The sequence below is a fragment of the Salvelinus alpinus genome, chromosome 4, assembly GCF_045679555.1.
Source record: "Salvelinus alpinus chromosome 4, SLU_Salpinus.1, whole genome shotgun sequence".
NCBI lineage: Eukaryota > Metazoa > Chordata > Actinopteri > Salmoniformes > Salmonidae > Salvelinus > Salvelinus alpinus.
This window is the reverse complement of record NC_092089.1, coordinates 66162873-66178254: the sequence shown is the minus strand read 5'-3', so window position 1 is coordinate 66178254 and position 15382 is coordinate 66162873. Positions and strand designations below refer to the sequence as shown.

The 15382-nt window shown below is 43.6% G+C and overlaps 1 protein-coding gene across 10 annotated transcripts in view; it reads left to right on the top strand.

Moving 5' to 3' along the window:
- LOC139574179 (protocadherin alpha-C2-like) overlaps nt 1-15382 on the top strand; it is a 37416-nt gene that overhangs the window by 14863 nt on the left and 7171 nt on the right. For 4 of the 10 annotated variants that reach the window (XM_071398512.1, XM_071398511.1, XM_071398507.1 and 1 more), the window contains exon 2: nt 15100-15135. In XM_071398512.1, coding sequence (XP_071254613.1) covers nt 15100-15111 — 12 coding nt within the window. In that variant the 3' untranslated portion in view covers nt 15112-15135. The other 6 variants (XM_071398506.1, XM_071398509.1, XM_071398505.1 and 3 more) reach the window with 6 other exon arrangements.

The window sequence follows — 15382 nt, the reverse complement described above, 5'->3', positions numbered from 1 at the left end:
TACTCTTAATATATTATAACATAATTCAATGCTATGCTATATATACAGTTGCTAAAGTCCCGTGCGTAAAACCAGGTCACAAATAAATACAGGTAAATAATAAAAGTTGTATTTAAAAAAATATATTTGGACATATGTATTTCCTTAATCCAACAGTTAGTCTCACCAGAAAGGTGAACATATTTCCAATTCTAAGGTGGTCTGGTAAAATGCGCAAAGCGTCGCTGCTCACCAATAAAACCCACTATTCTGTGATGTAACAGTCGCCATGACAGTTCGTCGCTAGGAAGAGAGTAAGGCAATTTCATGTGAACAGCTCCCTGGTCCTGAATTCGTCTTTGACAAATGATCATTTAAATTTGCATTGCATTACAACGCCGGAAATTGTCGTCGTCTCGTCTTCTCATATTCAAAAAGGTCCCATTTGGTTGCATTGCGCAAAACAGTCAAACGATGGCTGGACATCGCATCGTTCAGCCTTGTAAAAGGTACGTCTCGGTCTTTCTTCTTTTCTCTGCCGCCCTGAACACGGTGTATGCGGTTACTCACTACTCTGTTCCCGAGGAAATGGAGGAAGGATCCGTTATTGCTAATCTGGCCTCTGATTTGGGGCTGAACACGAACAGTCTCAGTAAACGCAAGATGCGCTTGGATGTTATCGCCAACAAAAAATATCTGGACGTTAACAAAGAGACTGGCGAGCTGTATATCGTCGAACGGTTGGACAGGGAATCTCTTTGTACAACTAAGACAGCGACGTCATGTTTTCTTAAAATGGATGCAACAATTGAAAATCCAATAAGGATGTTCAATATAGAATTAGAAATCATGGATATTAACGACAACGCGCCACATTTTCGACGGGACACAATGGATTTGGATATATCAGAGTCTACTCCGGTGGGTGAGCGATTCTCTCTGAACAATGCAGTGGACCCGGACGTTGGGAGCAACACTGTTAAAACCTACCACCTAAGTGAGAGTGAACATTTCAATATCGAAATACAGACCGGAAGAGATGGAGCAAAGTTTGCTGATTTGATACTGAAAAAGGCTTTAGATCGAGAGCAGCAGGCGGTTCATAATCTAATACTCACCGCTGTAGATGGTGGAGTCCCCGCGCGCTCCGGAACAGCCAACATCATTGTTCGGGTTCTGGATACAAATGACAACGCCCCTAAGTTTAATAAAGACACTTACAAAATCGATATAATGGAAAACTCTCCAATTGGAAGTCTTGTGATAAAATTGAATGCCACGGACTTTGACGAGGGCACCAATTCGGAAATAACATATTCATATAGTTTGTATACATCGGAGAAAACGCAAGGCACTTTCAGTTTAAACGCTAACAATGGAGAAATAACGGTCAAAGAAATGATAAATTATGAAGATTTCAGGATTTATGACATGGAAGTCATAGCAACAGACAAGGGAGCGAATTCCTTGTCAAGTCAGTGTAAATTAACAATTTTAGTTACAGATATGAACGACAATCATCCAGAAATGTCCATAAAATCGTTTCTTAGTCCTATAAAGGAAAATGTAGCCATAGACACGGTGATAGCAGTTGTGAGTGTCAGCGATAAAGATTCAGGTGAAAATGGAATAGTCAATATTCACATTGCAAAACAATTACCTTTTGCGCTGAGAGAGTCTTCTGATAACTATTTTGAGTTGGTAGTTTCACAACCTCTGGATCGTGAGAAGGTCCCAGAATATGACATAACTTTTACCGTAACAGACAGGGGATCCCCTCCACTATCTGACAATGAAACTATGACTTTAGAACTACTAGACGTTAACGACAACGTTCCACAGTTCCCCCAGTCGTTCTACACTATTCCCGTTATGGAGAATAACGCACCTGGGGCCTTGCTAAGTTCCCTCACTGCGTTTGATCCAGACCTCCATGAAAACCAGTATCTAGTTTATTTCATCATAGAGAAGGAGATAGTGAACACCTCCATGTCAATGCTGTTCTCCATCAATCCGGAGAACGGTAATCTTTACGCACTAAAGACGTTTGACTATGAGATAGAGAAGGAGTTCCTTTTCCACATCGAGGCCAGAGACTCTGGTGTTCCTCCGCTCAGCAGTAACATGACTGTCCACATCATTATTGTGGACCAGAACGACAATCCCCCGGTTATAGTGTCTCCGTGGCGCGCGCACGGCTCCGTGGTGGAGGAGAAAATCCCTAGATCCACCGATAAAGGATCCCTGGTTTCCAAGGTGATAGCCATAGACACGGACTCGGTCCAGAACTCTCGGATTACATACCAGTTTCTACAGGTTACTGACGCCACCTTATTCAGTCTGGACCAATACAACGGAGAGATACGTACTATGAGAATGTTCAGTTACAGAGATCCGCGTCATCAACGGCTGGTTGTCATCGCCAAGGACAACGGGGATCCTGCTCTCTCTGCTACAGTTACCATAAAGCTCTCAACAGTGGAGACTGCTGTTAAAGCCTACTCTGACATGACGGAAGTGCCTCTAGAATATGACATATTTTCAGATTTAAACCTGTATTTGGTGATCGGCCTGGGCTCGGTGTCCTTTCTGTTATTGATCACCATATTGGTCACCTGTGTGCTGAAGTGTCAGAAACCAAAGCCCAGCAATGCAGCTCCTCCCAGTAGGAACAGCGTGATCAGTGAGAGAAACTCGACCATTGCAGATTCCACCCTGGTCTCCAACGATGCCTACTGGTACAGTCTGTTTCTAGCGGAGACGAGGAAAGGAAAGCTGGTAGTCAGACAGCCTGTGCCAAAGGCGGGCTCCAGATACATCGTGTCCAGTCTACCAAGGAGCACTGGCCTGACAGAGACCAGTGACTCAGCAGCCTCTACTTTGCAGGTAAGAATGACCTACACCCATTCTTTAATATAAATAGCAATACATCTGATAGAGTTGTTTTCTTCAGTGCACAATTATCGTGCGTAAAAATTGATGAATAGGTTGACTCAAGTTCGACCACGTGTTGATTGCACATTTTTTTTAAATCAACAGTTCCAGGTCCACATTCAATGTAATTATATGCAACCAAATGATTCAATTCACAAGTCGAAAAGTCACTGTTGTCCCGTTGCAACTGTTCTCACAGAATACTTAAAGTTTCAACGCACTAACAATAAAACCAAAACGTTTGCAATGTTTGCAATTCAGAGCTGCATAGGCTGGCAAAATGCACAAAGTGTCACTGTTCACCAATAAAACGCACTATTCTGTGATGTAATCGTCGCCATGACAGTACGTCATAGTGATAGACGCAGTGCCGATTGTGTGTGGACATTTTCCGGTCCTGAATTTCGATGCCTTCGATATCATTTTTGTCCCTCTTCAAAACGTTACAAGATCGTCTCGTTTTGTTGACGTAAATTCAACACAACTTAACATTTTCGTTGTGGTGCGTTACGCACAGAGATAAGCAATACAACAATGGAGACGCACATCGGTGCACAGCACTGGAGAAGGTACGTCTCGGCATTTCTTATTTTCTCTACCGCCATGAACACAGCATGTGCGGTTACTCACTATTCTATACCCGAAGAAATGGAGGAAGGCTCTATTGTTGCTAACTTGGCTGCTGATTTGGGTCTTGATGCGAAAACCTTAGTTAAGCGTAAAGTACGGTTGGATGTTATCGCCAATAAGAGGTATCTGGAGATAAACAAAGAGACGGGAGAGCTATTCATCGCGGAGAAGATTGACAGAGAATATCTATGCAACAGCAAAAATCCATCTTGTTTCCTCAAAATGGATGTTTCGATTGAAGAACCAATACGAATGTTTAATATTGAAGTGGAAATAATGGACATAAATGACAACGTGCCCCATTTTCGCAGGGATACCATGCACTTGGATATATCAGAATCCACCCCAGCAGGTGAACGATTCTCGTTAAACAATGCAGTTGACCCAGATTTCGGTACAAACTCTGTAAAGTCGTATCACTTAAGTGATGAAGAGCATTTTAGTATAGAGATTCAAACCGGGAGAGACGGGTCAAAGTTTGCTGATTTGGTTCTAAAAAATGCTTTCGACCGAGAAGATCAGGCAGTCCATAATCTAATACTCACCGCTGTAGATGGCGGAGTCCCCTCACGCACAGGCACAGCCAACATCATTGTTCGCGTTCTAGATACGAATGACAACGCCCCTCAATTTGATAAAGAAAGCTACACCATCAATGTGATGGAAAACGCCCCAATTGGAAACCTTGTGATTGAATTGAATGCAACTGACTTAGATGAGGGAACCAATTCGGAAATAATATATTCATATAGCCTTTATACATCAGAGAAAACTCAAGCAATTTTCAGTTTGAATTCTAATAGTGGTGAAATCAGAGTCAAAGAAATGATTAATTATGAAGATTTCAGGATTTATGATATGGAAGTCATAGCAATGGACAAGGGACCCAATTCCTTGACAGGGCAGTGTAAATTAACTATTTTAGTTACAGATATGAATGACAATCACCCAGAAATGTCCATAAAATCGTTTCTTAGTCCTATAAAGGAAAATGTAGCCATAGACACTGTGATAGCAATTGTTAGTGTCAGCGATAAAGATTCAGGTGAAAATGGTGTAGTTGACCTCCATATTGCTGATCAATTGCCATTTGCACTAAGAGAGTCTTCTGATAACTATTATGAGTTGGTAGTTTCACAACCTCTGGATCGTGAGAAGGTCCCTGAATATGACATAACTTTTACGGTAACAGACAGGGGATCCCCTCCGCTATCTGACAACGAAACTATGACTTTAGAACTACTAGACGTTAACGACAACGTTCCACAGTTCCCTCAGTCGTTCTACACTATTCCCGTTATGGAGAATAACGCACCTGGGGCCTTGCTAAGTTCCCTCACTGCGTTTGATCCAGACCTCCATGAAAACCAGTATCTAGTTTATTTCATCATAGAGAAGGAGATAGTGAACACCTCCATGTCCATGCTGTTCTCCATCAATCCGGAGAACGGTAATCTTTACGCACTAAAGACGTTTGACTATGAGATAGAGAAGGAGTTCCTTTTCCACATCGAGGCCAGAGACTCTGGTGTTCCTCCGCTCAGCAGTAACGTGACTGTCCACATCATTATTGTGGACCAGAACGACAACAACCCGGTCATAGTGTCTCCGTGGCGCGCGCACGGCTCCGTGGTGGAGGAGAAGATCCCCAGATCCACCGATAAAGGATCCCTGGTCTCCAAGGTGATAGCCATAGACACGGACTCGGTCCAGAACTCTCGGATTACATACCAGTTTCTACAGGTTACTGACGCCACCTTATTCAGTCTGGACCAATACAACGGAGAGATACGTACTATGAGAATGTTCAGTTACAGAGACCCGCGTCATCAACGGCTGGTTGTCATCGCCAAGGACAACGGGGATCCTGCTCTCTCTGCTACAGTTACCATAAAGCTCTCAACAGTGGAGACTGCCGTTAAAGCCTACTCTGACATGACGGAAGTGCCTCTAGAATATGACATATTTTCAGATATAAACCTCTATTTGGTGATCGGCCTGGGCTCGGTGTCTTTTCTGTTATTGATCACCATATTGGTCACCTGTGTGCTGAAGTGTCAGAAACCAATGCCCAGCAAAGCGACCCCTCCCAGTAGGAACAGCGTGATCAGTGACAGGAACTCAACCATCGCGGATTCCACCCTGGTCTCCAACGATGCCTACTGGTACAGTCTGTTTCTAGCGGAGACGAGGAAAGGAAAGCTGGTAGTCAGACAGCCTGTGCCGAAGGCGGGGTCCAGATACATTGTGTCCAGTCTACCAAGGAGCACGGGCCTGACAGAGACCAGCGACTCAGCGGCCTCTACTCTGCAGGTAAGAAATACAATGCCTACTGGTACAGTCTGTTTCTAGCGGAGACTAGGAAAGGAAAGCTGTTTGTCAGACAGCCTGTTCGAAAGGCGGGCTCCAGATACATCGTGTCCAGTAGCCTCCAGTAGCCTCTACTCCGAGTCGTTTCTTTGAGCCTCTACCCCAGGGATCGGCAACTAGATTCAGTCATGGACCACTTTTTTTATTGAGAGCATGGTCGTGGGAACGGAACATAACTGCAAATAATTTGTAGACGGCAAATTGACAGCAAGAAGCCCAAACAGATATAATGTTTGACTAAAACAATAATTTCAAACTTGACCTACATTTGTATTCCACCACGTTTCTCTCTATTACGCGTGTGAATACTTGGTAACAGATTTCTTAAATTAAAATATATTTGGAGCTGATTTCCTGGTGTTTTTACAGTCTTATGCTCAGAACACTTTGGGTGCCAAATAAAACCACGTGACAAATTCGTCCCGCGGTCCTGCTCTACTCTGACTCTACTGGTTTAACGTAATGTGCAACAACTTTACGTGTGGGTTCTCTACAGTACGCAGTTGCCATGCGTAAAATTGATGAACACGTTGGCTGAAGTTCTACCATCATTTGAAAGTGTTCACAATAACAACAGCCATTTTACTTTCACATCCCATTCGTTTACCATTGAACAATCAATTCACCTCGAGCAGTTAGATGACTAATATTTCTGTCCACAACGGCTGCTATTGTTACCAGAAGTAATCACAATTACCCAATAATAGGCCTAAATAAAGCAATGTTCATAATGTATTCTTTACCTCACATTCTAGCAATATTGTTGTGCGTCGTCTTTTTTCGTCGCATAAATAATATCACCAAAAAGTGTGCAATGAACATGTATTAAATCCAACGTTGCAAAGGATGCTAAAATGCGCAAAGGGTCGCTGCTCGCCAATAAAACGCGCTCTTCTGTGATGGAATGGTAGCCATGACAGTTCACCATAGCGATAAAGGCAATGCGTATTCTGTTTGGACAGCTCGCGGGTGCTGACATTTATCTGCTTTTTTGAGAAGGTCGTTTTAGTCTATATCTTCAAAAGGTTACATATCTAATTTTCTTTACACAAATCCGCCACCAACGTAACGTGCAGTATGAGGCACATCCCAACAATGGAGGTGCACATTAGTGGAGAGCCCCGGAGAAGGTATGTCGCGGTCTTTCTTCTTCTCTCTGCCGTCTTGAACACGGCATCTGCGGTTACTCACTATTCCATTCCCGAAGAGATCGAGGAAGGCTCCGTTGTTGCTAATTTAGCTGCTGATTTGGGTTTGGATGCTAAAATCATGGCTCGACGTAAAATACGGTTGGATGTTATCGCCAACAAGAGGTATCTGGAGATAAACAAAGACACAGGGGAGCTACTGATAGCGGAGAAGATCGACAGAGAATACTTATGCAACGTTAAGACGTCATCTTGTTTCCTCAAAATGGATGTTACCATCGAAAACCCAATTAGACTATTTAATATTGAAGTGGAAATAATGGACATAAATGACAACTCGCCCCAATTTCGCAGGGACACCATGCACCTGGATATATCTGAATCCACCGCTGCAGGAGAACGATTCTCGCTAACCAATGCAGTAGACCCAGATTTCGGTGCAAACTCTATCAATACGTATCACTTAAGCGAGAGTGAGCATTTCAGTATAGAGATTCAGACCGGAAGAGACGGGTCAAAGTTTGCTGATTTGATTCTTAAAAAGGTTTTAAACCGAGAGGAGCAGGCGGTTCATAATCTAATACTCACCGCTGTAGATGGTGGAGTCCCCGCGCGCTCCGGTACAGCCAACATCATTGTTCGCGTTATAGATACGAACGACAACGCCCCTCAATTTGATGAAGAACGCTACAACATTAATGTGATGGAAAACTCTCCAATTGGGAGCCTTGTGGTTAAATTGAATGCAACAGACTTAGATGAGGGTACCAATTCGGAAATAGTATATTCATATAGTCTTTATACATCAGATAAAACCCAACAAACTTTCAGTTTGAATTCCCAAAATGGTGAAATCAGAGTCAAAGAAATGATAAATTATGAAGATTTCAGGATTTATGACATGGAAGTTATAGCAACTGATAAGGGGCCTAATTCATTGACAGGGCAGAGTAAATTAACTATTTTGGTCACAGATATGAATGACAATCACCCTGAGATATCAATTAAATCGTTTCAAAGCCCCGTCAAGGAGGATATTCCAGTAGACAGTGTGATAGCAGTGGTTAGTGTCAGCGATAAAGATTCAGGTGAAAATGGGATAGTTGATATTCGTATTGCTGATACATTACCTTTTGCATTGAGAGAGTCTTCTGATAATTATTATGAGTTAGTAGTTTCACAACCTCTGGATCGTGAAAAGGTCCCAGAATATGAAATCACTTTTACGGTAACAGACAGGGGATCCCCTCCACTATCTGACAATGAAACTATGACTTTAGAACTACTAGACGTTAACGACAACGTTCCACAGTTCCCTCAGTCGTTCTACACTATTCCCGTTATGGAGAATAACGCACCTGGGGCCTTGCTAAGTTCCCTCACTGCGTTTGATCCAGACCTCCATGAAAACCAGTATCTAGTTTATTTCATCATAGAGAAGGAGATAGTGAACACCTCCATGTCAATGCTGTTCTCCATCAATCCGGAGAACGGTAATCTTTACGCACTAAAGACGTTTGACTATGAGATAGAGAAGGAGTTCCTCTTCCACATTGAGGCCAGAGACTCTGGTGTTCCTCCGCTCAGCAGTAACATGACTGTCCACATCATTATTGTGGACCAGAACGACAATCCCCCAGTCATAGTGTCTCCGTGGCGCGCGCACGGCTCCGTGGTGGAGGAGAAAATTCCTAGATCCACCGATAAAGGATCCCTGGTTTCCAAGGTGATAGCCATAGACACGGACTCGGTCCAGAACTCACGGATTACATACCAGTTTCTACAGGTTACTGACGCCACCTTATTCAGTCTGGACCAATACAACGGAGAGATACGTACTATGAGAATGTTCAGTTACAGAGATCCGCGTCATCAACGGCTGGTTGTCATCGCCAAGGACAACGGGGAACCTGCTCTCTCTGCTACAGTTACCATAAAGCTCTCAACAGTGGAGACTGCCGTTAAAGCCTACTCTGACATGACGGAAGTGCCTCTAGAATATGACATATTTTCAGATTTAAACCTGTATTTGGTGATCGGCCTGGGCTCAGTGTCCTTTCTGTTATTGATCACCATATTGGTCACCTGTGTGCTGAAGTGTCAGAAACCAATGCCCAGTAAAGCGGCCCCTCCCAGTAGGAACAGTGTGATCAGCGAGAGGAATTCGACCATCGCGGATTCCACCCTGGTCTCCAACGATGCCTACTGGTACAGTCTGTTTCTAGCGGAGACGAGGAAAGGAAAGCTGGTAGTCAGACAGCCTGTGCCAAAGGCGGGCTCCAGATACATTGTGTCCAGTCTACCAAGGAGCACGGGATTGACAGAGACCAGCGACTCAGCGGCCTCTACTCTGCAGGTAAGATGACCTACACCTCCGCTTCCAGGAAAACAAACCTTTACATCAATTCAACCTGCAACAATCAGAGGACGATGCTAAACCTCAGACCAAGTAGGCCTTAATTCACACCTCGAGCAGCTGTCTCAATACCTTTGTGGGTTATCGTCTTATTTATATGTGTCTCTTTAAGTTGTGTTCTTCAGAGGTATGTGCAGGCCTAATTGTGACCCAAACAGACGAAAATAGCACACCAGCCTTTGCTCACCTCAAACATCTCCTCAAATACAGTCAGTAGCTTGCCCCTTGACTAAGAGCATGGCAATGCCAGTTCAAGACACTTGAGGTCATTTGGGTCAATGGGATCACTAGGAGAGAGGGTCTTGATTCACATCTCGAACAGCGGTCTAAGTACCTGTGTGGGTTAAAGGCCTACTTATAAAATTCTCCAGAAGTTTTGATCTTCAGAGGCCATGTGCAGGGCGACAAATAGCCTAGTTGTTAGAGCGTTGGGCCAGTAACCGAAAGGTTGCTGGATCGAATCCCTGAGTCGACAAGGTAAAAATCTGTCATTCTGCTTCTGAGCAAGGCAGTTAACCCACTGTTCCCCGGGCTCCTGAAGACGTTGATGTCGATTAAGGCAATCCCCCCACACCGCTCTGATTCAGAGGGGTTGGGTTAAATACGGAAGACACATTTCAGTTGAAGGCATTCATTTGTACAACTGACTAGGTATCCCCCTTTCACACGTTAAAACTCAGTGGGTGGCTTGCCCCTTGACTCCGAGTACCACAGTGTAAAGGTTGAGACAGCCGAGGTCATCTCGGTCAGTGGGGTCACTATGAAGGACGAGCTTAGCGTCTGCTGATATAGTCCGGAGCTTCTCTCGCAGGCCACATACTGTACTTGGTCCTGATTGGTTGAGTCTCGTGTTTTCTGCCAGGAGTAATCTGTCTTTCCTGTTTGAACTGTAAGAGCAACTAAGAGTGTATCTCAATGGTCCAAAGTAAACATGCTCTCCTTAAAGGCCCAGTGCAGTCCAAAACAGGATTTCCAGCATTTTATACACATTTTCACACTACGAGTTTGGAATAGTACGGTGAAATTGTGAAAATCATCTACAATGTAATTTGTCACGTGTGCCGAATACAACCATTCAATTAATTCTTACGAGCCCTTAACCAACAATGCAGTTTTAAGAAAATAAGAGTTAAGAAAATATCTACTGAATAAACTAAAGTTTAAAAAAGTAACACAATTAAATAACAATATTGAGGCTATATACAGGGGTACCAGTACCGAGTCAATGTGCGGGGGTACAGGTTAGTCGAGGTATTTGAGGTAATATGTACATGTAGGTAGGAGTAAAGTGACTTGGCGTTCTGGTACTGCTTGCCGTGCGGTAGCAGAGAGAATAGATTATGACTTTGGTGCCCCAATTTTTGGGGCCTTCCTCTGACACCGTCTAGTATAGAGGTCCTGGATGGCAGGAAGCTTGGCCCCAGTGATGTACTGGGCTGTACTAACTACCCTCTGTAGCGCCATAAGGTCAGATGCCGAGCAGTTGCCATACCAAGTGCAGCTGTATAACTTTGAGGATCTGGGGACCCATGCCAAATCTTTTCAGTCTCTTGAGGGGGAATAGGCGTTGTCGTGCCCTCTTCACGACTGTCTTGGTGTATTTGGATCATGTTAGTTTGTTGTTGATGTGGACAACAAGGAACTTGAAGCCCAGGGCAGTGTGGAGTGGGTGGCTTGCCCCTTGACAGTGCAGTGTGGGCAGTGTGGAGTGAAATTGAGATTGCGTCATCGGCGGATCTGTTGGAGCGGTACGTGAATTGGAGTGGGTCTAGGGTTTCCGGGATGATGGTGTTGATGTGAGCCATGACCAGCCTTTCAAAGCACTTCATGGCTACAAATGCCAGTGCTATGGGGCGGCAGTCATTTAGGCAGGTTACCTTGGTGTTCTTGGGCACAGGGACTATGGTGGTCTGTTTGAAACATGTAGGTATTACAGACTCGGTCAGGGAGAGGTTGAAAATGTCAGTGAAGACACTCGCCAGTTGGTCCGCGCATGCTCTGAGTACACGTTCTGGTAATCCGTCTGGCCCAGCGGCCTTATGAATGTTGACCTGTTTAAAGGTCTTACTCTCATTGGCTATGGAGAGGATGATCACACAGTCGTCCAGAACAGCTGGTGCTCTCATGCATGCTTCAGTGTTGCTTGCCTCGAAGCAAGCATAGAAGGCATTTAGCTTGTCTGGTCTTTAGCTTGTCTTGTCCGCAAACTCTCAGAAGTTTGCGGCTGAGTTTCCCTTTGTAATCCGTAATAGTTTTCAAGCCCTGCCACATCCGACAAGCGTCAGTGGCGGTGTAGTAGGATTCAATCTTAGTCCTGTATTGATGCTTTGCCTTTTTGATGGTTCATCTGAGGGCATAGCATGATTTTTTTTATAAGCGTCCGGATTAGTGTCCTGCTTCTTGAAAGCAGCAGTGCTAGCTTTTAGCTCAGTCCGGATGTTGCCTGTAATCCATGGCTTCTGGTTGGGATATGTACGTACAGTCACTGTGGGGACGACATCATCGATGCACTTATGGATGAAGCTGGTGATTGATGTGGTATACTCCTCAATGCCATAGGATGAAACTGGAACATATTCCTGTCTGTGCTAGCAAAACAGTCCTATAGCTTAGCATCCGCGCGTCATTTGACCACTTCCATATTGAGTGAGTCACTGGTACTTCCTGCTTTAGTTTTTGCTTGTAAGCAGGAATCAGGAGGATATAATTATGGTTAGATTTGCCAAATGGAGGGCGAGGCAGAGCTTTGTACACATCTCTGTGTGTGGAGTAAAAGTGTTCTAGAGTTTTTTTCTCCCCCTCTGGTTGGACATGTGACATGAGGTTAACAGATTTCAGTTTTCCTGCATTATAGTCCCCGGCCACTAGGAGCGCCGATTTTGGATGAGAATTTTCTTGTTTGCTTATGGCCTTATACAGCTCGTTGAGTGCGGTCTTAGTGCCAGCATAGGTTTCTGGTGGTAAATAGACAGCTACGAAAAATATAGATGAAAACTCTCTTGGTAGATAGTGTGGATAGTGTGGGAAATGTAGTGTAAGAGCTGTTTGAAAAGAGCGCCTGAAGTTTCAGCCTGTTTTGGTGGGATGGATTTTAGTCCTGCGGTAAATTACTGTAGTTAATAGACCAATAAGAATGAGAGTTCCAAACCTCTAAGCCAATAACAGTCTGTTTTCTGTTCCCCACTCAGACCACTCCCAGACAGTCATTGCAAAATTCTTGCCTGAGAAATTGCTCTTTGCTTTCAAGCAATTTTTGTTTCTTTTTGACCATTTTAACTTAAAACAATCACAGTAAGGTACTTCATTGTTACCCAGAAATGATTTGATATTGGACCTTTAAAGACTATTGAGAGGCATCGAAAGTTAGAGCTGTGTGCTGATACATTCACATGACAGCTTGGTTGGCCATCATCATGAAGCCATTTATATAACCTCAATTACGGAGTAGTAATTTGGGAAACCAGGCCGATTCAGACCGTGATAATCTAATCATAGTTCCCAAAGAGATACAGTGAAACAATGCTGAGTGGTTTCAGAAAGCACAGCCCATATAAAGCTAGACCTATTTTGAAGTGTGCCTTGCGTAACTCCTCAATTTCAATTCGCTCACTGGCATGGTCATCAAAAAGAAACAATTTATGCAGTGTTCCAGTTGCAGAACAAGCAAAGCAACATGGACTCGGAGAGGTTGGTTGGAAGTTACCGTAATATATCCGATGAGCGTCGTCACCAAATGTACATTAAAACCATATTACTGTGCCGTAACAACAGGCAACTACAGGTTAAACCAAGATGGCACCATGAATAACCAAGATGGCACCATGAATAACCAAGATGGCACCATGAATAACCAAGATGGCACCATGAATAACCAAGATGGCACCATGAATAACCAAGATGGCATCATGAAAAAGCAAGATGGCATCATAAATAACATAAATATAACACTTTAGTGAAACGTTTATTTCTGAGAAGACGCAATGATGATTTCATTTGATATTGGTTGATATCAGCAAAATGGCAAATTACTGAAAAGAAAAGTGTAACAATTTGTTCTCTTTTTGGCATCACATAAACTACTAAAAATAAAGAAAGTCACACACTCTTAAATCTCAGAAACTATTCACAGAAACATATTGCATACTGTTTACCCAGATACACTACATATAGAAAGTGTCAGGTGCAGAGACGGCAGGTGTAGCATTTCCACTTTCCACCTCATTACCAGTCTAAAAACAGGTCACCTTCTGGCGTTGCAGGGTAATCCTCATGATAGGCCTAGTTCCTTTCTCTCTAGAAATCGTTCACCTGTAATTCATTCATATCACTTCCCTCTAGCATCTCAGCAAACAGCTGCAGCACCTGATGGGAAAAAAAAGCCTTCTAATTTGCTCAGACAGGTTGAGTGGTGTGTTGCTGTGTGGCATGTGGCCTGTATTCCACTGCACTGACTGTGCCTGCATACTGCAGCCATTTAGCGGTATACTGCATCCTTTTTCGAGGTAACACAGTGATGAAGATTGCACAGTGCCAGAAGCAATTTTATTTATGTATGTTCTACTAGAATATGAGGAGACAGAAACCCCTTGAGCTTTCAAAACAGACCAGATATGGTTTCACGTTAGATGAACATTAGATGAGTCTATTATTAGTCTAGAGGCATCCGCTCATCATTGACATCATAGGTTCTTATTTCATGTTTTACATGCTTATTGACTTCCTTCGTCAAATATAGTCAACTGCAGCTGTAAATGCATTCGAATAAACCTTTCTCTCTCCCACAGTGAGCCCAGTCAAGCTGAAGGCCTTAGCTTTGTGTAAAGCTTTTCAGTGCAGCCACTCCCCCTCTATGCTGCAGAGGTTACCTCTCCTCCTCTTACATCCCTCAGTAAGGGAAGGAGAGAAGGGAGGAGATCTGCAGTAAGAGATGGGTCAGGGTTGTAGTGCTGCTTGTTTTTGCTACGCACCTCTCGCTCTATACCAGTGGCCATGGCCTTTCCAGGTGTTCTGCAAGATCTGTTCTCCTGCTATTATACATGTGCACACTCATTACAATGTACAGTTTTTTCGGGAAAGTATTCAGACCTCTTGACTTTCTCCACATTTTGTTACCTTCGAGCATTCGTTTTAGAATAAGGCTGTAACGTAACAAAATGTGGAAAAAGTCAAGGGGTCTGAATACTTTCCCGAAGACACTGTATTAACAAATGTTTTCCTTGATCAAGGCTAGTTCTTGTTAAAAGGTAAGTGTTACAGACTAAGTGATCGTGTGCGGTCTTGTGTGTGAGGGTGAATGTGTTTGTGTGCGTACGGATTGCCGAAAACGGTCATTATCCTAACTAACTCATGTTACCCTTTTCAGACTGTCATGCAATTTGTCCCGCTATCCTGTTTTGCCTGTTTTATCTTTAAGCATCTTCTGTTTCGGGCTATACTATTCAAAGTTCAGACTGTTTCTCAGACGTATAAGATAATCTCTTTCGTAGAAATGCAATGATTAATAGGAAAAATGGGAGATTGTAGCCGTAGGCCATAACCATGCATACAGAAAGAGTTCCTCTTCTTTTGTTCTGCAATGTCTTGACCATTGAAATGCTTCTTTCTTTTCTCCCTGTTCTTAAGTACCCTAAGTGAGGGAAGTCCACTCTGCAGCTGGAGGTACGCAGGAGTCTCACTCACCCGCCCCGGAACCCCTTTTTGAATGACCTTACAGAAATGATGTGTTTTCGTCTTTTGTGTCATTTTTTGTTGTTGTTTTCAGTGGAAATCCTGTTCTCCTGTCGTTGTTTTCTTCCTCTTGGAGGAGGAGCTGTGGTTTTGATGACAAAAACATCACTTGGCCAAGTCGATACCAATACCCCGTCCCTCCTGCCCCGTTCCCCATGGCTTAATTGAGTCTGGCCTG